This window comes from Chlamydotis macqueenii, chromosome 3, assembly GCF_036417535.1.
Source record: "Chlamydotis macqueenii isolate bChlMac1 chromosome 3, bChlMac1.mat, whole genome shotgun sequence".
Classification (NCBI taxonomy): Eukaryota; Metazoa; Chordata; class Aves; order Otidiformes; family Otididae; genus Chlamydotis; species Chlamydotis macqueenii.
Genome location: NC_141558.1, coordinates 62,204,876 through 62,230,645, shown reverse-complemented (window position 1 = coordinate 62,230,645; position 25,770 = coordinate 62,204,876). Strand labels below are relative to the sequence as shown.

The 25,770-nt window shown below is 36.4% G+C and overlaps 1 protein-coding gene across 9 annotated transcripts in view; it reads left to right on the top strand.

Annotated features, from left to right (window-relative positions):
• Window positions 1-25,770, top strand: part of AHI1 (Abelson helper integration site 1) — a 99,778-nt gene that overhangs the window by 5,507 nt on the left and 68,501 nt on the right. For 7 of the 9 annotated variants that reach the window (XR_015258080.1, XM_086744096.1, XM_086744091.1 and 4 more), the window contains 11 exons: window positions 169-290; window positions 6,509-7,119; window positions 7,688-7,845; window positions 8,911-9,124; window positions 9,769-9,961; window positions 11,517-11,612; window positions 13,701-13,886; window positions 15,950-16,102; window positions 18,285-18,417; window positions 19,360-19,483; window positions 21,806-22,035. Coding sequence is in view for 8 of the 9 variants with exons in the window: in XM_086744096.1 (XP_086600222.1) it covers window positions 169-290; window positions 6,509-7,119; window positions 7,688-7,845; window positions 8,911-9,124; window positions 9,769-9,961; window positions 11,517-11,612; window positions 13,701-13,886; window positions 15,950-16,102; window positions 18,285-18,417; window positions 19,360-19,483; window positions 21,806-22,035 (2,220 nt within the window). In the remaining variant the exon portion in view is untranslated. The remainder of the gene's footprint in view (window positions 1-168; window positions 291-6,508; window positions 7,120-7,687; window positions 7,846-8,910; window positions 9,125-9,768; window positions 9,962-11,516; window positions 11,613-13,700; window positions 13,887-15,949; window positions 16,103-18,284; window positions 18,418-19,359; window positions 19,484-21,805; window positions 22,036-25,770) is intronic. The other 2 variants (XM_086744097.1, XM_086744098.1) reach the window with 2 other exon arrangements.

Genomic DNA, 25,770 nt, shown 5'->3' with positions numbered 1-25,770 from the left:
GTGGTTTACGTTGTCAGTGGAAATTAACTGAACACTAAGCGAATATCTTGATAAATTTTCTCTGATAAAATATTTCTTGTTCTTGGTAATTTTAAAGCATGATTATGCACTTTTTTAGTAATGGTGATTATTGAGCTAGTGAATCATACTCTAGATTTCTTTTTGCAGTTGAAAGCGAAGCAAAGGCAAAAACCAAAGCCCGCTTTGAGGAAATCTTCAGACGTCATGCTGGCCTAACAGACAGAAAGAAATCAAAGGAAAAGAAGTTTCACTTTCAAGAGAATATTGTGGTGAGTTTGAACATATGCAAGCTTTGTTTGGTTGCCTTCCTTAATGGGAAAAAGATCAGGAAAATGTGTTGTAGAAAGAAGATGTAAACATTTGAAAAAAATAAAGTATAAAGTATGTTTCTGCACATATCTTTTTTTTTTGATGTGGCTTTTATTTGTTGTTTATGTACCAGCAGTGCATCCTTGTAATTTGGAGGTATGCCAAAAACATATAGAATATAATATTGGTAAAAAGAAAGTGGCACATGCAGACACACACTCATTTGAAGCCTGCCAGTACTTTTTTCCCATTCACATCTTTCAGAAAAGTTTTAAGATGTTCAAATTCAGTATTGACTTCAGTGGGAGTTTGAGTGATGGGCTTGTAGAGTTATGGCTGTGAAAGTATTTAATTTTCAGAGTACTACATCTATGTAATACAGATGGATCTGTGTAATACATTTGTGAATTGAGAACTGATGAGAATTTATTATAATATTAGAGATAATTATTAACTTTATTCCATTTCCTAAAAATTACTGGTATAAGAATAAGAATTGATAAGCAATATTAAACAACATTTGAAACATTGGATATGTTTTCCAATTTGATTTCAGTAATCAGCATCTTTCTGCATGTGCTGAGCTTTGTGTCTGAGTGGTCCTGTGTTTACGTGTCTACTTAGGCAGTACACATGTGTAAAGATTTGTTTTAAAGATTTTGGCCTTAGCTTGTGACTTGCAGATTAGGAATGATTCTATCACTCTGACCTTAAGGTTAGATGACATTTTTGTTTGTGGCCTATCTCTCATTAAAAGAGCCTCAGAGATTCCTCTGAGTTATGGTTAATATTATAGCCTTTTTCCTTAACAGAAGAATGAATGTCTAATACGAGTCCTATCTGTACCAGTTACTGAATTACAAGGTTTGGAATTCCACAACAAAGTCACTTCCTTAAAAGACAAGTGTTCTGGTTTTTTATTTTTCTCCTGTTAGGTTTTATGTTTTCAGTCTTTTTTCTTAAAATTGCATCCATACCAGATGTTGGAAGTGAATGTTCATTCTTTAATACCCATTTAAGACAAAGGAGTGGTATTTTACATAATATCAGAATATTAGATGTATTTATTATATATAAGTATACTCATAGTAAACTTAGTATTGTTATGCTGAAACATAATTTTGTCTTTAGATTAACAATTTGAAGTTGATATTTGTGTGGATTTTTTTTTATTTTGCATTTCTTGAAGTATATAGTGTTTAGTCAATAGTCTCTACAAAGAATCAATGTGATGTCTGACGTACAGGATAGAAGAGTTAGAGGGTATTTTTTTTTTTCCTTTTTTTTTGCTGGCATATCTGTAAATACAAGAGTAAATTCTTCCTTGGTTAGGTTTTCTTTTTTGATGAAATGTGAAGTTTTAAATCTGTACTTTATAAGTATTTTTGAGCATATAATTGTAAATTCATATGCAACTACATATTGCTCAGATATTTAAAGCTTACTTCGGTTTTAAAATTGGTTTCCATTCCAGAAGTGTCTGATGTAAAACACTAGTGTTTTGGAGTTACCTAGAAACGCTTAAAATCACAGTGAACTGAATCAAAAGTTAATGGTATACACACAAATTAAGAAGTGGTTTTTTGGTCAATGTGGAAGCCTGACTTAATGGTTTTGTTGAAGCTTTTGATTTTTACCAATCAAAGCATTAAAAATTAAGAACTTGAGGAGAATGTGTGTTGGAACCTAATATTGACTGTTTTGAGTATTTCCTTGAAGTGTGGCAAAGTTGCAAGAGCTCAGGTTAGTATTTTCCATGCTAACTGCATTCAAGTAGAAATTTCTGTAAAAGCTTCAGCAAATAGCTTTTTCTTTTCTTTGTAAGCAATAAATGCATGTGGGAGAGATGGGGGAGGTTCGCTTGTTTTGTTTCAGTTTTCTTCATGTTATACAATTTAACTGTATGGAGTTTAACATATCTTGAGATAATGCAAAATGTATCAGTAGTGGTTATCTTTGTGTCACACACTTGAAATAAATGATCTTGCAGGCTTTCTCAGAAACAGGTCACAACTGAGAGCATATTTCCACTAGAAATGTTCCGATCTGCTGCTTTCTTTTGCTTTTACTGAACTTAGCCTTTCTTAGATTAATAAAACCTTTTCCATCCTAGTCCACTGTTTCCTTGAAACCTGAGTCCTGGAGCTGCAGGTGGTTCCTGTGATTTTTAAATGACAGAAGTGAGGGTAAGAAGATTGCTTGCCTGCTCCGCTGTGTGTGCCCGTTGCGCAGAGAGCTTGCCTGGAGAGAAGGGAAGCGGAGAAAAGGCTTATGTCAGTAGGGCAGGATGAGTTTGAAGTCACAACTGATAAGAGTGAGTGGCTTGTAATGGAGATGGAGATAGACATCAGCTATCTGTGGCCCATGAAAGGTCTGCTTTGTTGTTCAGTAGCCACAGGTGCAATAGGTATGAGGCCTGAAGGCATGGCTGAAAAAACAAGCAATTGGGACACAGTCAGAAAGTGAATTTGCTAGTATCCCTTCTGGGGCTAACAGTCACCATACTTATTTTTTACCAGTTGTGCCTCCTATTACAAGTTGTTAGAATGAGGAAAGCCTCAGACCAGACAATGCCTGGACTATTTTACCCAGATAGATTAATCTGTCTTAAGTCAGCGTGAAAATGATTTAGTTTCAATCTCAATCAATGATTTAGTGTTTCAATCTCAATTTCATGGTAGAAAAGAGGATGTTTAACTTAGAAAATGTCAGTGAAGTTTTCTACTAGGTGAAAAGCAAGATCCCTTTATGGAGACAAGAATTTATTCCCTAGACTGTAGTCTGACCAGCTTACGCTATTGGCATGGACACACATTGATGAGGAGGGTTTTATACTCAAAACAAGACTGCAACAGACTTATCCATTTGAAGCTTTTTACTTCCTACCTCACTGAGTCTGCTTCTTCCATTTCTTTGTAAGGCCCTGGATGACAGGTTGGAGTCTAGAGTTTTATGAGGGTACAGGTAATAGGAGTCTACCTCCAGGCTTGAAAATTTTTCTATTATTTTGGGTAAGATGGATATTTTACAGGTTTCTTCTGACTAATTCAGTACTTCAGCTTCTGTCTTACATGTAAAACACAACGTGTGGAGCTTTGAGATGGTAGAATTTTCCCAGGGTAATTATATAGCCCGTATTTTTCCATAAGCTGACAGGAACTGAAGAATTGTTGAGATTTTCACTAGCTTTTAGACCTTTGTTTCCTATATTTAAAATAGGAGAACTGCTAATAGTTGACTATATACCTGACCTACATATTTTCTCAATGTTTTCTGATAAAATTTGGTGAAACTTCTCCAAGCCCATCCTATGTGTAAATTAAAATTCTTTTATCTTTGAGCATCCACATTTTGTAGTCTAAAATTGTTTTCCTAGTGCATAAAAATTTTTGGGAATGTCACACTCAACTAGCCAGCCTCACAAGTACATTTATTAAGCAAACAAATGGTCTTTTACAATCAGTGCGTATCAGCCCTTTAATGGGCTGACAGTGTCCATTCCTAATTTTTCAAGCTGTACCCATATTATGGGAAGAAGTTCAGATAACTCTGTATATCTGGTTATCTGAGTTTCCAGATACCCTGGAGAAAATCACTTGATGTGTTTACGAGTTGCACTCACTCATATTTGAGAAGCCCTTTTAAAAAGGAGTAAGATTATTAGGTTGTCCCTGCTCCCAGCTCTGGAACATGAATGGCAAGTGGTGTGACCTGGGGTTGGCACGTTGTGGTACAAGCCTTGTGTGTTAGCCCACCTGTGTGCATCTTGGCTGGCTCCCATTTCTCGCTACTGTTAAGCCAGTAGTGCAAGCAGGTCTGCTCTGGGTTTAGAATACTTCCTCTGCCCTGGTGTTATAATGTGGCTGTGGAGCTGTTTTGAAAAAAAAAAAAAAAAAAAAAAAAGCCTTCTCATTTGTTCCATACTTTAAGCTGCGGAGGTCAAGTTCAGGTCAGCAACCCTCTGGAGTTACTCCAGAGGCAGCCCTATCTTCTGAGCTGCTTTTCCAGCCTAACTACTTTTTCCAACTCAGTTCAAGTGTGTTTATATATGTATATATATGTACGAATGCTCTTAGTTGATATTTCTCAGTCCTGCATTTCAGACTGAGAATCTATACTAGTGTCCTTGCCTCTGCCTGAGACCTAATCTGATGTTTTTTATGAACCTCTTGGCTTTTACTTTATCATTTTGTGACTCCCTCCCATCTTTCCTCTCTGTTTAATTACATCATATAATTACAACATGTGGAGAAAGTGGCCTGAGTTAAAATCATATAGGCTGTGTGTCTAAGGCGTTTGTGTCTGAACTGCTGAAACAGCTTTGCGCTGCCTCCCATATCTATTAATGTTCCTGGGATTTGCTGTAGTTTGTTTTGTTTCTTAATGAAGATATTCTGTATTTTTTTTTCCTTCAAGTAGGTTTGCTGAAATTAAGTGACTCTGTGCTGCTACTATTCATGACACATATTTGTGAACATATATTTTTGTTTGTAGACATAATAAATAACAAGTTCTAGTAAATATTTCAAGGAAGTTTTTGCAACAGCTAGGTTTCTTTGAGGAAGTGATTCTTGAATATTAGAGTTATTTTAAAAACTCTTGAACAGGTCAAAGACGAGGGCTTTTTGTTTAGGATTTCTCAAAGATTTCTAATTCTTGTGCTTAATGAATTAATGATCTATCAGAGGCAAAAATCAGCATGAACTTAGCTATTGGTCAGTGTTGGGTCTTAGTTGCCAGTGTGTTTTAACCTTCATTCTTTATTTTCTGCAGTTAAAGCTATTCATAGAAATACAAAAAGGGAAGTGGACAATCAATTATAAAGCATTCTTTTTGGTTTTTTATTTTATATAAAGCTTGTTGCAATTTTTTTATTTCCCTTACTCTACTCTGTATTTCAAGTTACTTATATGAAATCTTCCACATCCTCTTAAATCATTGACTTGCGAATAAAGAGGATGTTACTGGTCTATTTAAGCAAGTAGAAGATGAGGGTATGAAGATAGGTTTTTTTCATTATTTGATATTGAGATAATTTAAACTATTTTTAGACATATGATGCTAAAAATAAAGATGCCTACTGAAAAGATACATGAATGGCTTTAGAATTTTCTGATATATTAGATAAGCAGACTTGCATAAAATTCTAGACATTTCCTTTTTTAACTCATACTTTTTTAGGATAGTGTTGTTTAATATGTTGCATTAGTAAGTCTAGTTAGCGCCTTTTTTAGCTTTGTCTTTAGTTTCAGACATTAGCTTTTATTTCTATGTGCAACTTTGTTGTGGTGTTGTGGTGCTTTTATTTGACAGTGTTCCTATACAAATAATAAACTTGATATTTTTCTGTTCTGTGTTTTTACTCCTATACTTCAAACTTTCCTTTCTTTACCCTCCCTTCTTCTTCAATACTTATACTACTTTCCTTGCTCTCCATGTTATCTCTTCAAATGTCAGATGTCAATAAAAGAGGATAGTGTTGAAAGTTTGCAGGCTCACATAATTGAGGGCGTACAACATGTCTAGTCATGGAATATTATTCTCGCAGATGGGCATTTTTGAGTCGAGGTGCATCCTCCAAAGCATGATTGCCATTGCAGCTTTATTCTCTGTTTTCTTATAACTGTGTACATTTTGGTGATCACTCATTACACTTATTGTCCCTTTCTGAAAATGTCTGAGGCAAACATGATTCTGTAACTGGGAGAAGTATCCCAGCTAGAAGGGGAAGATGTCCGTGTTTATTGATGGAGGAAGATGGTCTTGCCAAGGAAAAGATTGTATGCAGATACTTATATTTTCTCCAACTTTTTTTTAATTTGCTTTCTTTGTCTTTTAAAGTTCATTTTAATGTTTCATGTGGAGACTCCAGAGAGTTTTATGTAACACAACAGAGTAAACAAACCTCAGCAACTTTTCTTTTACTGGATATATTCAGTCATTTTAAAACATAGTAAAACAAAATTGAGGATGAAGTGCTCAAACACAGTGGGTTTTTTTCAGTATGAATTTTCTGTTGCCTTTCAATCTGTCACTTGCTAATTTTAAACAAGAAAATAACTAGATCTTTTTCATTTTACTTTATGTAATGTTGCTAAAGAAACAACATAAAGTACTATGTTTATCCTTAGAACATAATTTTTAGTACAAGTATGTTTTATGTTCTTTTCCTTTATAGCTTGACACCTTCAGAAGTGATATTGATCTAGCTAAGGAAAGTGTGAACGATGAAGCAATTATAAACAACACATATAATCCCGAGGAAGAGAGTCCCCGATTTACAAAAAATAAACTGAGAGAGAAAGCCTCAATTGCAGAGAAAATAAACAATGATATTGTTAGTGGAGAGGAGAACAAGCAACCAAAGTCTAACAAGAAGAAAAAGAAGTCACTGTTACAAGAACAATTTAATGAGGAGGAAAATTTATGTGAAGCTAAATTGGAGAGTTTTGCGAAAAAGATTAATGATTTTCCAAAGAAGAAAACAAAAAGTAAATCACAAACAGATGTACCTCTTCAAGAAGGTGATAGAAAGATTAAAAATTCCTTAACTGAAGCGAGCAATGTAACTGAATTAGAAGAGGAAGAAGAGCTAATTCGAGCCTATCAGCTGCATGTGGCTGAGGATGAGGCAAATGCAATTAAAAAGAAAATAAGAATGAAACTTAAAGAACAGATGTCTGAATTTACCTCCAGTGTTCAAAGCCATGAAGTTTTATTGAGCAATGAAATGGGCAAAAAGAAGAAAAAGAAGAAAGAAACAGCAGTTTTAAGTGAAGCTGAAACAAGGTGCCGTGATAAACTGTATACTGTGTTTCTGTCAGTCTTAAGTGAAATGTTTCATTTTGTTTTAAGATAGGTGGAAGCTTTCTGATAAACTGCACATATTTTCAAAGTGATGAACCGGGACGATTCTGTTATGAAAAAAATGTTACCAAATACTTTTTCAAAACACTATCAAGATTCATATTAATTCACACATTCAGTTTAACTTAAAAATATCTTCCATTACTATGTGTTTATTTTCTGTGGAACTCACTCTTAAGTAACTTAAGATACTTCTGTGCATGGTGTTTTAATGATGAGTGATGGCCCTGATACAGCAGAATAGTATTAGCTTAGCTCGGCTTATATGAGTGGTTCTGCAATTATTTGGAAATTAGGGGGGAATGAAGGTTGAGAGAAATGAAAAAGGTAAGATGCTAGTGTTGGGAGTGTTTGTTGCTTTTTCAAGATACACAGATAATGAGTTGCAGAACTAAAGAGGAAATTTCAAGTAGATTAATAAAGGTGATAAGCAATTGTCTCCATACATGCAGTAGAATGCAATTGCTGACAGTAATACTTTATATTGCAGTGCAATGTCACTTTCTGAGCTTCAGCATCATCCAGCAGAAGATGGCAATGAAAATCGATCATTGGAAAGACTATTTACATCAGAAGGAGAGAAACTGGAGGAAAGCATGGAAAAACATAAACCTAAAACAAAGAAAGTTAAAAAGAAAACAAGAAAAGGTCTGCCAACAAAATGTTAGAATGGTGTGCTGCTTTATCCAAGTCTTTTTTCTTTTCTTTTCTTTCTCTGTAGCAGCACAAAAAAAAATATTTGTCCGTGGTAGTAACATGGAAGTGATTGAGCTGTTGGAGTTACTTATGTTTCTTTAGTTACTTGATTGTATTTTTGTTCTTCCAATTCTGAGGCTAATTTTTGAGGAAGTTAGTTTAATGTATTGATCTAGAACCTTAAGAATTCATTTACTATAAATAGTTTTGAAATTGATAAATAATTTAAAAATGAGGGGGTTTTAAGCATAATATAATAATAATATATATACCACCTTTACAATGTATTGCTTAGATGTGTATTCTAATTGCTTTTTTCTTATTTTATCTTTTTTTTTTATTTACAGCTATAAATAATATATCACCACTGTTTTAACCTGATACTCAGTTCAAATACAAGAAATACTTTTTTGTGCAACGCATAGTCAAATTGGCAAATTCATTTCTTCAAACCTTGTTGAGGCTAAAATAAGAAATCAATTTCAAAAATGGAGATTATAGAAATTGATGAGGAGTAGATCTTTTGATATGTATTAAGTATGATGGCCTTACTGTAACTTGTAAATGAGGAAGTCCTGAAAACGATGTTTTTTAAATTCAGGGAAAATGCACATGGAGAAAACATCAGTTTCTGCTTATTATGTTTTCCTTAAAACAACCCAATCAAACAAAAAAAAGTACTGTAGGTTGTAGTCCAGAGTAGGATATTGAACTATATGGATTTTAATTCATTGTGGCACAGAAGAACCTATGTCAATCAAGAGGAAGACATCTGATTTTAAATAAAAATGTTTGTTAATAAGAATAAATTCTATTAATTAATATATATTAATGTGTATGTTCACACATATTTAATATGCTGCAAATATGATAATTTTATTTATTTATTACATAAATAGCACGTTAAATATTACTACTTTACTATTGATTGCTTAAGACAATACAGAGCATATTTACTCCTTTAAACTGTCACTAGTGGAACATAATAACCTCTATTTACTTTATTCCTGTTTCTAGAAGAAGACACAGAAGTTGGTGCAGAAAATGACGAGGAAATTAAGAATTCAGAAATTTCAGCTCAGTCTAAATTTGATTTTGATGATGGTCTTGTGTTGGGAGTTTATATTCATCGATCTGATAGACTTAAAACTGATCTCCTGGTATCTCATCCCATGGTTAAAATCCATGTTGTTGATCAGAGAAGTGGCTTCTATATCAAGAAGGAGCATAGGTGACTTTTAATAAACTGTTTCTGTTATCAATAATTACTCTGAATACATAGATTCTTCCCTAGAAAATTAAATATGAAAATGCAAATAATGCTGAATTTTAAACTTGTGAGATCATTCATTTGTTTCTGCATCTATGATAATGCATATATATACCTACAGTAAATTAGAGTGGTATTTTTATTTTCTTTTTGGCACTTTTAAAGGCTCTACACTGCTGTATTGCTCTTGAGGTCCCCATATTTACAGCACAGTTTATTCTGTATTCTTTCCAGAGAGAAAATTTTGTAAATCTCAAAAATACATAGAAGCCAAGATTAGAATAAGTAAGCAAAACTCTGGTAGCATAAGTAGTGTCTGCCTTTTCTTTTTCATAAAAGAAATTTTTAAATCTTGAAAATAAGTTTAGTTCTTCATTTTTCTAATCGCTTCAGTTACTTGTTTCCACTGTCATTAAGCATTTGTATGTACAGTGCAAATTGTCTTAAATTCTGGATGGGTTTGGATTATTTTTTTTTTTCTCTAAAGTCAGACATGGTATCTTGTATGTTTCTTTGCTTTCAATAATTGATAATACTGTTTTGTTTGAGTTGGTTTTTTTTTAAGGTGCTATAACAATTGTAACTGTTTGGAAATTTTCAAACAGCAATAGGAAAGTTTCATCTTATTATGAACAAGAGCAAATAGAGCACATTCTTCCTATTATGACACAACCGTATGACTTCAGACAATCTAAATCAGCAGTTCCAGAGTGGGACGAGCAAGTCATATTTAATGAGCGTTTGAGTTATTTTATTCAAAATACTGAAGAAAGTCCTCGGGTAATCCTGTTTTTTGAGGTAAGCTTAGATATTTTACATCAAATTTATGCTTATGATTTTCTCTTGTTGCTTCAACGGTATTTATTTGACTGATTCAGGTGTTTTATTTCAGTTATATTGGGTTAATAGCATAGCCTTAAGGTACAGAATTAAGTGGAGATACCAAAAAGTGGTATTGCTGATTGCTAAGACTAATAAACACTTTTTAATAGCAAAAAACCCTCCTGTTTTGATAGTAGTAAGGAGGACAAAACTTCCTTATTAAATCAGCTAGCAGACTTCTAGGAAAGACTGGTAAGATTGCTCTAGAGCAGGAGGGGTGATGCCACATATAAAGGGTATCACTTTTTCCTTTTTCACATTCTTGAAATCTGAAAAGAAGCTTAAGTACTAGAAAGTCAAATATGAAGTTTGCCTGCTTTGTAGCAACATCTCTTTTCCCTTGTACCAATGAGAAACCTATTGCATTCTTTTTGATTAACCTTTGAGACATCTACTACTTCTCTCTCGTTCTTCACAAAGCAATTATTAATTCATCCTCTATACAGTTATGCTTAAAGGAAAAATTGTCAGGTATATATTCAACATTATTTTGAGCCTAAGATTTTCAATATTTGTAAAGAGAGATTCTGTAGTATTAACCTGAAAATGGGAGCTTAATACAATAAATATTTTTCATTCCTTGTTTTTTATATTTCAAATAGATTGTATATACAATATCACTGGATGTTTCTTTATATTCTGTGATACTTATAAATGAACAATTTATAGAGTTAAGAATCCTTAGTTGTTTAACACAAAAATAATTGCATTTGCATGTAAAAATTCTTCATGGAAATCATGTTAATATTGGGACTAAAAGTAGGACTACGCTGAAAGCATGCTGTTCAGTGTGGTTTATGAAGTATCAATTTGAAGAAAGCATGATTCCAAGGTTTTTTTAAACCAGATAAACCTCCAGGAGTGGCTAAATATGAGATTGTTCTGGTCACTGACTAGAAAAGTGAAGAATCTCATGGACATCATTGGAAGTGTTCGAAGTCGGATTGGACATGACTTTGAGTAACCTGATCCAGTGAAGGATGTCTGTGGCAGGGGGGTTAGACTAGATGGTCTTTGCTTGAAGGTTCATTCCAACCCAACCATTCTATGGTTGATTCTATGACATAAGTGATAAAGGAAAATTATTAACATTTGACTGCCATTTTCCAGCTGGATTAACATATAGCTGGGTTTGACTGTCAGATTTGTGATTGATATGATTTGTGAACTATGTAGGATTTATGAACATTACACATGAATGTTGTCCTCTCTTACTGAGACAGAAGGGAAGCAAGAATAATTTTTTAAGACCAGACATGTTCTTTTTTAAAGCAGGTCATAGTCAGCAGGTAAATACAAAACCAGTACTTCTTCCACTCAAGTATGCAATTAGAAATAACAGATTCTCATGTAATTTCTTAAAATTGAAATCTGCTTAATGTAGTAAATTGCATCTAGCATATTTTCAGCAGTATTACCATGAAGTATATATTAATTACAAATGTATCTATATTCCTACCAATACTTTCAGATCCTTGATTTTCTAAGTGCGGATGAAGTGAGAGCCAACTCTGATGTACAAATTCAAGCATGTGGTTTCCGAAAAATTTGCTGGGCATTTCTAAAGGTATTGTAATATTTAAATGAAAAAACAAAATTTATAAATCTTTTTATTCAGTTATCTGAAAGACAGCAACTGTACAAAGGGGGAAAACATGTTTTAATATTTCCAAGCAATAGAGACAGAAAAACAAATCCTTGCTTGCTTGGCTCTCCTTTCCCTCTTCTTTCGCCTTATACAATTCACAGTAACAAGCCTGGCAATAAAGACGATGTATTTTTCAAGGATGTATAGAATGTGTGAGAATTTTTTTGTTGTTTGTGAAGTACAGAAGGAGGTTTTCTTTGAGGGTTTTCTGTGCGTTCATGAGATTGTTTCTGCAAAGGAAATGACAAATCCACTCATTTCTGTACCTCAGCTATTCTATATTCTAGTGGCATTTTCAGTTGGCCAGTCTTTGAAAACACTTTTTTTTTTAAATAATTTTTAATTGCAGAGTTTGAAATGCTGCAGCAATGAGCTACAGGTAGCTTAGCCAGCACATCATGTACATTTTTAACCTTTTTAGGACAGACTTGAATGAGCCAATTTGGCCTTTGAGAGCTGACAAGCTTTAATTTGCGTGAGGACTGTTCAGTTACACCTACCCCTGTGGACTGTAGATCTTGACAGCCATTGAGCAGACCACAACATGAGAAACCCAGGAGAAGATAATGGACACCAAGTTTAGGGGAAGGGAGAGAGACCCTATATCATTCCGTAGAGTCTCTTTTCAGTTCTGTGCAAGATGAATCTACTCGATCAGAGGCCTGGTATCCCGTGTCTGAGCGTATAGCTAGTGGGAACTGTGCATTGAGGCATTTGGTACAGCCTACTCCTGAAGAAAGGGAAGGATGAACTTGTAACTCATAAATACAAACAAACCTGTGGCTTGTTCTTCATTCCTACTACATCTATCTGCATTATTCTTTTATTTGTATCAGTCAAAGTAGAAATGTCCTGATAAACAGTGGTCAGTGTTAATGGCAGTAGGTACGCTTGTTCTTTAGTTCAATACAAAGAACTCTTTCTTCTGGAGTTGGAAAAGTTACTGCTTTGCTGTGTCTTCTGCTCTAAGTCAAAGCCTTACCAATGCCTTTTGCTGCAGCGTTCGCAGGGGGTGGATTTGGAAGAGGCTCTTAGTGAATTGATAGCCCTTTGATATTTAGGTCATTACAGTAAGTAGTAATTCGGGGGGGGGGGGGGGGAAGTGGTGTTGAAGAGGTTTTCCCACATATAGGATATTACTGTTGTGTATATAAAGCATGTTTCAAGACTAGACTGCTATCTAAGCTTTAATCTTAATGATTTGATCCTGGAGCTGTTTAATACATGCTTACTTCATTACCACTTTTAGGGATAGTGTATTTCATAGAATAGTTGGGATTGGAAGGGCCCTTTAAATGTCATCTAGTCCAATGCCCCTGCAAGGAGAAGAGACATCTCCAGCTACATCAGGTTGCTCAGAGCCCTGTCCAACCTGACCTTGAATATTTTCAGAAATGGGGCATCAGCCACCTCTCTGGGCAACATGTTCCAGTGTTCTACCACCCTCAGTGTAAAAAATTTTTTCCTAATATGTAATCTAAATCTATCTCCCTCTATTTTGAAACCGTTACCCCTAGTCCTGTCAGAACAGGCCCTGCTAAAGAGTCTCTCCCCATCTTTCCTGTAGGCCCCCTTTAGGTACTGGAAGACCGCTATCAGGTCTCCCCGGAGCCTCCTCTTCTCCAGGCTGAACAGCCCCAACTCTCTCAGCCTGTCCTCATAAGAGAGGTGCTCCAGTCTTCTGATCATCTTTGTGGCCCTCCTCTGGACCGTCTCCAACAGGTCCATGTCCTTCTTATGTTGGGGGCTCCAGAACTGGACACAGTACTCCAGGTGGGGTCTCACCAGGGCAGAGTAGAGGGGGAGAATCACCTCCCTCGACCTGCTGGCCACGCTCCTCTTGATGCAGCCCAGGATGCGGTTGGCCTTCTGGGCCGCAAGCACCCAATGGGAAGTGGATTTTGGAGTTTATACTATAGTTGTTTAAGAAATTAGAAATAATAAATGATTTTTATTACTTTTATGTTAAGGTAACACATTTTTTCAGCTTTTTAATCACCCTTCCAGCTTGTAGGGGCAAATGGCATTCGAAACATTGATGGAAAACTCCGTCTGCAATTATATTACCCTCCTCCAAGGACGAAGTCACATTCAAGTATTGTTGAGGTCTATGACTGGTGGGCAAAATGTCCTAGAAATCGTTACCCATCAACTTTATATGTAACCGTAAGAGGCATAAGGCTGCCAGATCATGTAAGTTGTATTTATATAACTTACAAAAATATGAACTTTTCTGTAGGTGCTAGTAATTAGCTAGAGCATGTGTGTGTTTGTATGGATGTATATAAAAGCTGTACTGACATGCAGTATATAAAATAGCTAGTATACGACTAGCTATAATAAGAACTTCACATCTTAAGCTACGTGTTCCAGACTCAGTCCTTCATAGCCGTCTTTGAAAAATAGGCATACTTTCCCATCTGCAATTTTGCATCTTTTGCCATTGACAGTCAGAAAACTTTGAGGGTACTTTGTTGAAGATTGATATTCCTTCTCATTAGGAGAAATGCCATTTTAGGTCACTGGACTCAAGCAAGTGGGTAAATTCTGTAAGTGAGAGAAGATCTAAGTCACTTAATTCTGTTTCCCTGCACCCTCCAGCTATAATGAGTCATGTTTTTTTCTCAAATTAAAACTTGTTTAAAGAAAGGCTTACATTGGTATGTGCTGAGATGTGCATTCGAGATAAATACAGCATTTATTGTTCTACAATGTGAGTACAATATTGTTCTATTACATAATTTTCCATATTTATTTACAGTTGTCATAAGTCTTTCCTCTGCTCACTGTTCATACAATCAAGAGAAGCCTAGTGATATGTGGTCCAAAACCAAGCTAGTTTGTATGGTTTTGGGACATTTTTGTAAACTATATACTGGAATGACATCTCCAGATGTCTTAGTCAGTCAGCTACTGATGTTGTTAGCAGTTCTGTGTGCTTTGCTTCAGCAGCTGTGCTTCATCTTTCTCGAAGTGTTCTGAGCCTCTCTTCTCCATGATCTAAATGTTTCCCTGGTATGTTTAGGCGCTATCATGGGTTGACAGCTGTCCCTAATTTACAGTCCTCTCAAGGAGGAGCTTCTACTCAAGTGATGTGATGAATTTGCATAGGCTTTCTGAGCTGTACTTGACTTGGATCCATTTACTACTGATACTATTTCATTATTTTCTGATACAAGGCAGATTTGCCAGGGCTGGCATAGAGCTCCAGATAAGAGCCATGGCATGATGCAATTTTCTATGCATAGATTTCTGCTTCCATTTAAGATCTGTTACAGATCAGGCCTAGTCTACCTCCTGCATGGGCTTGTAGATATTAAAATAGATGTCTCGGATAAAACAGGGCATCTTGCATGAACGTAGACATCTATGTGTGGACAACTGATCTAAGAACGTAAATTGGTTCCTGCTTGGGTAGTAGGTGTCCAACCTCTGTTTTTAGTCACAAGAACCTAGACAGTTATTCACCCTGGAGTAGATACCTAGCAACTGTCTGCCTGGAAGAAAACAGTAATTTTGCCTGGTATTCAGATGTGTTTCTAAAGAGTCTTGTCTTAGTGAAACCAATTAGAACTGCAGCTGCTGCTTAATGGCCTCTGTGCGCCTCAGCCATGGTGCTGCTAGGCTGTTTCACAGCATAAAGGCTTCCTATGCGTTCAAGCTTGGTTTAACTTGTAGGTAGGGATCGGTAAATGTACCTACAAAAGTTTGGAAAGTATATATGTTTTACCTGCAATTAAAATCACAAATGTGGTCAGTCCTCCTTTTTTCTTTGCAAAACTTGAACGTAGTTTGTTCCATACACAATGCTGGTAATATCTGTTGGTATCATGAATGGATTTTGTTGCCAAAACAGTATTTGATTTGAAGGTGGTAGGTTAATGTCACTGGAACTGTTTACCTGCTGAAATTTTTTTTGTTTGTTCTTTTTATACACCACCTTCACCAGGTAGTACAGTATTATTAATTTTTGCTGACACAGATAGCTAATAAAAATAGAAGAGTATCAATTATTTGAAAAATCTTTGATACCATCTGATTGACACAACTTTGGAAGCTCAGATTACTTTCTGACTTACTAATTACTTTAAATGAAATTTTTGCTGCACAATTTTTATGTCTTAAACTTTTTCCAGTCTCTATTTTTCAGCTGTAAAAATACAATGCATTTTAAAAGTATCGTTTAATCTTTTCAGATATTATGTGATTAATTTTAAAAATGTTTTTTCCTGATACTTAGTTTTGTTTGCCTTAAGGTTGCTCCTTCTTTCCGCTCTATGGCAGCTGTTCAGCAGGAACAAAGTAGTGCAACACTGCATGAGCTCCAGAAAGAGGGATCTAAAAAATCATGTGAACCTTTTCCGGAGGAGAAAAAGGAGCCATTTAAATGGACAAGATTGCCTGGACAGGTGAAGTGTTTTTATTTGCTTTTTAAATAAGAATAATTTAAAGATCTACTGTTTTTTTAAAAACTTTATTTTTGTGATATGAGCATTATGAAGCAAGTCATTTATTAAAGCAAACTAAAAAAAGTACTAAATAAAATACAAAACATAAGGAACTCTCACAAATAGTAGAGGATGCTTAGTTTCTAACCAAATATGATTGATTTAACCATTTTTTCCCAGAACAGTCAGCTATTTTTATCTCTAGAATTCTCTAGGAATTTGAAAGTGTAGAGCTATTCAAGTAGTGGAAGTAAGACAGGAAACCAGTTGTGAGATTTCGACTTGATTGGAAATACATTTTCTTGGGGTTTTCTTTTTTTTTTTTTTTTCCTCTCACTAACTCCTAGAGCTCTGTAGCTAATGGAAAATTTGCAATTGGAAAAAGAGAATATTTTTGCAACTATATATAGAATTTCTATGCAATGATTTCATGTTTTTCTGTAGACTGGCGTTAGCGTGAGTTCATGGTTCTATAAAAATGTGACTAACAAAAGATTTGTCAATAAATAATGTTGATTTTTAGTTTGATTCCATACTGTAGTCCTTATACAGATCCTTTCAAAAAGAACACTTAAATACATGAGCTTAATTTTACTTCCCAGTAATGTTTTCTAATAATAAAATAGTAAAGAATAGACAAATAGACAAATAAGGATACAAAAAATGTCTATTTACATGTCTTACAAAAAATGTCAGGATACCAAAAGGTGTTATTTATGTTGCTGTTTATTACTTTTTAGAAAGTTGCCATTCTGAAAATATATGTGTAATGAAAAACAAGAGGAGTGTGATCCTAGGAATATTTGCCTGCTGTCATACAAATAAAATCTGGGAGCTCATTTGTTCTTAGACTAGTCCATGTCCATAGCGAAAAACTTAAGTAGCAATGATGTTGCGCTTTGTGATGTGCTGTCTTGTGAAAAAGTTTCAGTAAGATTAACCTGATGTAGCATGTCTGTTTACCAAATAATATTAAAGCAGACATGCTTGTTTAAAAAAGAATAATTACTCAAAATTAATATTTTCTTCTAATACATTTTCTTCTAAAACAAATTATTGTTTTACCTTTAAAGCTAAATTATATTTTTAAAGAACCACAATATATTTGTATCTGTCTCCGTAGATATAGATAGATGGATGACATGTTGTTTTTCAAAATATTCTATAGGTTATGAATTATTTGATATGTGAATTAAATATGAAATTAATTCTATATGTGAATTGTAGCTACATGAGCTGTAAATAAAAGATGTATGTTCTGAATGGAATTATTGATTCAACATTGTAATGTTTTGTTTTAGAGAGAGGTTAAAAAGCCTAAGAAGGCTTAATTGCATATATAGCTTCTATTACCAAGATGTGTTTACATGTATTCTGTAATGAACAGTGTGTATTCATTCATGTACTTATTTCATAAGTAGATCTGTTTGTATAGTTTTCAATGCATATTAATCTGTTCATACTCGTTTTTCATTCATAAAAGTAAATCAGATTTAAGTTAAACAATCACATAACTACTCTGGATATTTTAGTTACCCTTAAACTTTGAATTTAGTTCTGGAGAAAAGCCCTTGGCTGAAAAAGAGGAAATATTTTGGGAGAGAGCAAGAGGGACTATAATGTCTGTGCAATTCTTGTAAACGTTTCATCTCCATTTTTGTTTAAAAAAAAAATCAGGCACTGAAATACAGATGAGGAATGCTAAAGGTGATTTGGTAGACCAAAGTTTTGAGTGCCTGTAGTTAGTCTTCTGAGTTCACACTGCAATCATTAAGTTACTAAAAGTTGTGCTTAGACTCCTTAAACAAGCTTGACTTACAGTCTAACTCTACAGTTTATATTCTTGACGGTAGTCATCATTAAGCACTTAGTAAGGAAATTATTTCAACTTTAAATTTTCTTAGATTTTAAAAACTTGCTAGTTGTCTGTTATAAATGAGGCAGAAACAAATACACGAACTAAATGTGGCCTAAGTTACACAGAAGAATTGTCTCTGTTTGTAGGGTTCAATTTTTCATTTAAATTCCCTTAAGACGTTAGTAGCTGTTTAAAACATGCATGACAGGATCTAAGAATGTATTTTAAGCATTGGGTAGTTAATATTCATAACTGTGTAATCGCAATTCTTACCTGAAAAGCTAGGTTTGCCGCATACCGAACAAGCATCTGTTTTCACTGCGAGGTGGAGATATGGGCTGTTTCTGTATTCGTTTCTCTCATGATGGGAAAACACTGGCAGCAGCATGTGCAGGAAGAAATGGCTATCCCATTGTCTGTAAGTTTAAATTTTTTTTTTTTTCTTACAACTCATATTAAATTTTGGCGTTTTAGAGGTTTTGTTTTAAAACTGTGTTTTGTAAATTGTTCTGTGCATTAAAGAGCATTGAAGAAAATGCTCATTCTGTGTTAATAGGGCTGGAACTAACTTTTCATACATGGTAGTGTATGTACAGTTTAACGGTATAAAATGACCTCTGTGCAGAGGTATAATGGAAATACTGAATCAGTTTGCATAAGGAACATATTTTCTGATAATAATATTTTAAGTGCAATAGCTTTTCTAGCCCCCACCACATGCTTTTCGTATGGGCTTTCTCCTAACCTTCATGAAGGTTAGATACCTAGAATACTGTCATCTCCAGTCAGCCTACTGGAGGCTGCTGTCTTCCATGGTCCAGTTCAATTTGAACTACAAATATTCCTTATTATGTAAACTTACGACTGTCTTCACAGTAGCCTCAACTGCATAGTTTTTAAGCTCTGCATAAGAATGTTGAGATTTAGAGAGAACAGTATTTTAAGCATACGCAAAGTAAATGTTTGAATGCAAGGAAGAGTAAATCTAGATTCCTCAGAAAATGATCTCGATGTTAATCTACTTCAAAGATTGGTCAGGTAGCTCTCAAAATTAAAAAATAAATAAATAATTTTTAAAAAATCCTAATCTGGTTCTATAGTTTAAAGCAAGTAGGCCATTTCTTAAGGGTTAAGACATCCATGACATCATGAACCACTAGATGGAAGTATATGCTTGGTGTGCACACATACTTAGCAACTATTTGATCTTGTTCTCTGAAAATGAGAAGATAAAGTAAACGAGTTGATGTATGGTAACAGAAACTCAGCCCAGGATTAGACTAAACTTTGCACTAATAATCTTATATAATTGATTGTAAATACTTACAAAACTTTTATTTTTCTATTTAAACTTCACTAGTGTATGAAATTCCTTCTGGACAGTTCCTGAGAGAATTTTACGGTCACCTTAACATAGTATATGATCTTTGTTGGTCAAAAGACAATCAATATCTTCTTACTGCATCCTCTGATGGCACTGTCAGGTCAGTATGATGATGATGTTGTGGCAGATAGCATCAGAAGCACAAAATAAAGTGGTGTAATTTCATTTCTCACTAAAAACTGTGCTATAATGTTTTAATTAAAGATTTGATTGCAGTCTGAGTTAGTCTATAATGTTATAAAAATTTTGATGGAGTTAATAATTTATGCTGTATTTACTATATTAGTTTCTAATGTGTATGTATTTGAGACTAAAGCTTTTCCGAAACCTGTAGTGTCTAAATCTGCAGTGCAGAAAAAAAACCCAAAGGCTTTATGTTTGCAGGAGTCACTGAGACAGTTGGAATATTCTGTCCTTGGAGAAATTACCATATTATGAATGCAGTATTAAGTTTGCAAATTTGAACATGAGGCAGGAAATTGAAAATTTAAAATTCGAGTTATGTGTATAAATTGGCCACACTGTACATATATATGTAAATATTTTTGACACATAGTTAAATAATTCAACTTAAATTACTGTAAATGTAATTTGATAGTATTATTTCTCAGACTGAATGTGTGCACTTTTTCTGCACTGCAATTCAAAAAGTGCACTTCAACACAGTGTTAATGTTAAAGTACTCTTCTGTTCAGGGTTTAAAAGCAGAACCATCAAAACTGTAGAAAAACATGAAAGTATGGCTGTGACACTGCATAATTTTATTATGAGCAACTTCATCAATTTTCGTAGGGTTTTGTGTTTTTGGTTTTTTTTTTTTTTTTTTTTTTTTTTTTTAGCTCTTCAGATCCCTATCTCTCACTTCTGTTATGCAACTCAGTAATGCTACAGGCAGTTGCATAATTAAAATGCCACAAGAATTGTTAAATTATATATTGTATGTGTGGAACTGTTTTGCTTTTAATTGCTGCTTGTATCTAGGAATAAAAAGACTATTTTGAGAGCTTAGTCCATGTTTTGATTTTTTATTGGGAAGCAGATTAAATAATATTTTTAGAATTGAAGTAAATATCAGTTTCAGTCATTTACGTTACTTACAAGAACGCCCAGCTGTTCCTCAGTTCATAAGTTTGTGGCAGCAAGTTGAAACTGCAGTGGTCTGCCTCCTTTTCTGTGTGCTATGCATAGTCACTGTACAGGTTGCTAGTTCCTGTATTTATTGTCCATGGCCTTAAGCTCCTTAAAAAGTCTAAGTTTAGGCAAAGAGTTTCTTTTTTTCAATTTCATATTGGGAGCATTTTGCCATTGAAACATGGTAGAATTGAAGGATCTGAACCAAAAGGCACCTTATTGCTTTAAAGTCATTAGCAATTTATTACCTGGTTCATCTCTCAGACTGAATTCTAAGGCAACTTGAAGGGAAATTTGAGAATTTTTGTGAATTCTACTTTATATAGTGTTTTATATGTTACCCTTGAGCCTTCCCAAGCTTTAGTCTCACATTATTTGTGAGTTAACTTTTATGTTGTTGGAGCAAAACCATTCTAAAAGATAGGCAGACTCCTTGTGACCTTTGTACATTAACTTGCAAGTTAATCCCTGTACTCTACGGAATTGCAACATTGTAATCAACTCACCTCAGAGTGAGCTTAGAATTCTTCAGTTGCCACCAAAAGTAGTCACCCCACCTGGAAGGGTGGCACTCAAACAATTAAATTGCATATTGTAACTGAGCATTCTCTGAAATGTGCTGCCCACCTGTATTTCATGATCCATGTACCATTCCATTCTTTATGGACTCATCTTTGGGGAAGGCTCAATAATAAAATGTATAGCATCAAACAAAAAACACTTCCTAAGAAAAAACTGATCTTACAGCTATGGGTGGTGAAGTATAGGAAATAGATGAATAGTAAGATCTGAATTTATGTGAAGAAAACTTCCTTGACATCACAGTCACTGTGTGGGAGGTAATTGTCCTTTTAAAACTTTCTGGGGTTTTATTTATATTTAGTTGTCCTAAATGTTCCTTTGTGGGATTTTTGTTCTGCTTTTTTTTAAACGAGTGATACTGCAGAAGGTGTTAATAATTTGTTTAGAACTCCTGAAAAAAAAGAAACCAACCCATTCCATGGAGTTATTCATGTGTATTTTAAAATATGCAAAATATCCATTAAATGCCTAAGAAGTAATGAATTTACTTTGAAGACAGAGTACTAGTAGTAAATATATCTTAATTCTTTTTAGAAAGTACCTTATTAAAGAATTAAATATAGATGGAACAAATTGGTAGGATAAACAAGTGGTGTTAAGCATTTGCAAGCATTTGCCTCTAGAACCATTAGCACAAAATATGGCATCAGTTATACCTGTGTATGTGATTGCTTTATACAGTAGATATCCTCACATCCTTTCCTTTTAGAATGTGGAAAATAGAAATGCAAGCAGCATCTCCAGTGAGAGTTTTCCCTCATCCTTCATTTGTTTACACTGCAAAGTACCACCCAGTTGCTGACTCATTGGTTGTGACAGGATGTTACGACTCAGTGATTAGAATCTGGAATGCAAATGTGAAAGAAATCCATGGGCAACTGCTGCAGGAGCTTGATGGTCACAAAAGTTTCATCAACACACTTTGTTTTGATGCAGAAGGTATGTACTTAGTATTACTTTTTCAAGTAGTCATCTTTTCAGTTGAAGAAACCAACACCAGCCTAGGTGTTACTAGTTAACTTTATTTCATAGAGGCAATGTGAAATGCTGGAATAGAGTAGAACAGTTTTAGCTGTGTTTGCATATGTTAGTATGATGCCTTATTTGCACAAACACAAAGGGACGCATAGTCCCTGATGTAAATTGAGAGTAATCTTAAAAGGTAAGTGTAGAAAAGACAGATAAACAAATCTGTAGTGTTTGGGCAATGATGACTGGGCAAATTTTGGTTGTAATTTAGTTTTAATTGTCCCTATGACTAGGTGTATATATATAATCATAGAACTATTTGGGTTGAAAGGGACCTTAAAGATCATCTAGTTCCAACCCCCTTGCTCTGGACAGGGACAACTTCCACTAGACCAGGTTGCTGTTGTTAGTTAGCGAATATTTTGTACGTATTGCAGCAAAAATTAGCAGAACATAAAACACAGATGCTACTGTTCAGAGGAGACAAATGGATCAGGATGGCGATGAAAAGTCTAGCAGTTAGTGTAGAGAGGTAAGATGGAGAAAAGACAGTTTTGGCTAAAGTAGTAGGTGGAAGAATTATGTACTAACTTAAACGCAGATGCAGGAAATCTGAAACCAGCTTCTAGAGAGCTCTCAGAACAGAACTTCAGAACAGGAGATTGCATGATCAGAACAATAGCAAAGACAGCTCCACCATATTGTCATTAAAAGTTATCAATTCAATTCAAAGATAAAGAAAATGAGGTAGCAGTAGTTAGATTATAATGCTAGACTGAAGAATTGGAAAGGCGATGAACTTTCCAACATTGACAGAATAATATTAAAAACTGAGAGAAAAAGAGAGATTTGACTGTCGTAAATAATGTGAACTAGTAGATTAACAGCTGAAAGTGAGTGAGAGATGTACTGACATACTGGTGGGAAGAGTTCATAGAATCATAGAATCATAGAATCACATGGTTGGATGGGACCTATAAGATCATCTAGTCCAACCGTCTTCCCACTACCATTGCTGCCACAGCTACTAAACCATATCCTGTAGCTTCTCATCAAGCCGCCTCTTGAACACTGCCAGGGACGGAGACTCCACCACCTCCCTGGGCAGGCCGTTCCAGTGCCTTACCACTCTTTGAGAGAAAAAGTTTTTCCTCAAGTCCAATCTAAACCTCCTCTGGTACAACTTGTGGCCATTTCCTCGGGTCCTGCTTGTTGCCTGGAAGAAGAGGCCAAACCCCTGTTCATCACAACCTGCCTTCAGGAAGCTATAGAGTGCAATGAGGTCTCCCCTGAGCCTCCTCTTCTTCAGACTAAACAATCCCAACTCTCTCAGCCGCTCCTCATAAGACTTGTGCTCCAGACCGCTCACCAGCTTTGTTGCCCTTCTCTGGACACGTTCCAGGGCTTCAATGTCTTTCTTGTAGTGAGGGGCCCAAAACTGAACACAATACTCAAGGTGCGGCCTCACCAGTGCCGAATACAGGGGGATGATTACCTCCCTGCTCCTGCTGGCCACACTATTTCTAATGCAGGCCAGGATGCCGTTGGCCCTCTTGGCCACCTGGGCACACTGTCGGCTCATGTTCAGCTGAGCATCAACCAACACCCCCAGGTCCCTTTCCTCTTCACAGTCCTCCAGCCACTCAGCTCCGAGCCTATAGCGCTGCATGGGATTATTGTGGCCAAAGTGCAGGACCCGACACTTGGCCTTGTTGAACCTCATGCCATTCAGCTCAGCCCAGTGATCCAGCCTATCCAGATCCCTCTGAAGGGCCTCCCTACCCTCAGGCAGATCAACACCGCCACCCAGCTTGGTGTCATCTGCAAACTTACTGAGGGTACAGTCCCCTCGTCTAGGTCATCAATAAAGATATTGAACAAGATGGGCCCAAGTACCAACCCCTGGGGGACACCACTTGTAACAGCTGCCAGCTGGACTTGACTCCATTAACCACCACCCGCTGGGCACGGCCCCCTAGCCAATTCTTTATCCAAAGAAGGGTATACCTACCCAGTCCACAGGCAGCCAGTTTCCCTAGGAGAATACTGTGAGAGACCGTGTCAAAGGCCTTGCTGAAGTCCAGGTAGACCACATCAACAGCCTTTCCTTCATCCACCAGTCTGGTCACCCAGTCGTAAAAGGAAATGAGGTTGGTCAAGCATGACCTGCCTTTTGTGAACCCGTGCTGGCTGGGCCTGATCCCCTGGATGCCACTCATATGCCGAGTGATCTCACCCAAGATGATTTGCTCCATAACTTTCCCAGGTACTGAGGTCAGGCTGACAGGCCTGTAGTTCCCCGGATCCTCCTTACGGCCCTTCTTGTAGATGGGAGTCACATCGGCAAGCCTCCAGTCCTCCGGGACCTCCCCAGATAACCAGGACCGCTGGTAGATGGCCGAGAGCGGCTCGGCAATCACCCCCACCAACTCCCTTAGCACCCTAGGATGGAGCCTGTCCGGTCCCATGGACTTGTGGCAGTCCAGATGGAGAAGGAGCTCTCTAACTGTCTCCACCTGTACCACAGGGGGTGTACTCGGCCTGGCATCCCAGACTTCCAGATTAGGGCATAAAGTGCCCTGAGGATAACTGATCTGCCTATTAAAGGCAGAAGTAAAGAAGGCGTTGAGGACCTCAGCCTTCTCCTTATCCTCAGTGATCACATTCCCCGCTGCATCAAGTAAAGGGTGTAAATGCTCCTTATTTCTTCTCTTACCACTGATATATTTGTAAAAGGATTTCTTGTTCTCTTTTACTGCAGTGGCCAATCTGAGTTCATGCTGAGCTTTTGCCTTCCTAACTTCCTCCCTGCATACCTTAGAAACTTCTTTGTAATCTCCCCAAGTAGCCTGTCCCTTCTTCCAGAGGACATAGACTCTCTCTTTCTTCCGGAGCCTCAACAATAGTTCCCGGTTCATCCACACCGGTCTTCTTCCCCTACGGCTCGCCTTACAGCATTCAGGAACAGCCTGTTCTTGTGCCTTTAAGATCTCCATCTTGAGGAGCGTCCAGGCTTCCTGGACCCCTTTACCCTTAAGGAGCGACTCCCAAGGGACCCTCGCAACAAGCGTCCTGAACAAGTCAAAGTCCGCCCTCTTGAAGTTCAGGATAGCCGTTCTGCTAGTGATCCTTCTGACATCTCCAAGAATAGAGAATTCTACAATTTCATGGTCGCTCTGCCCAAGACAGTGCCCAACCTTCACGTCTCCCACCAGACCTTCTCTGTTAATAAAGAGTAGGTCAATCAGGGCACCACCCCTGGTAGGCTCTCGTACCAGCTGCATAAGGAAACTATCTTCCACACCCTCTAGGAACCTTTTGGACTGTTTCCTGTGCGCTGTATGATATTCCCAGCATATATCAGGGAAGTTGAAGTCTCCCACAAGAACAAGTGCTGGCGATTGCGCGACTCGCTCAAGCTGCCCATAGAACGCCTCGTCCTTCTCTTCATCCTGATTAGGCGGTCTATAACAGACCCCCACCACGATGTCACTCCTACAGGCCTTTCCTCTTATCCTTATCCATAGACACTCAACTGTATCATTCCCAACCCCAAGCTCTTCAACATCAAAACAGTCTTTAATATAAAGGGCCACACCACCACCCTTCCTTCCTCGTCTATCCCTTCTGAAGAGCTTGTAGCCTTCCATCACAGCACTCCAGTCGTGGGAGTGGTCCCACCACGTTTCAGTAATGGCAACCAGG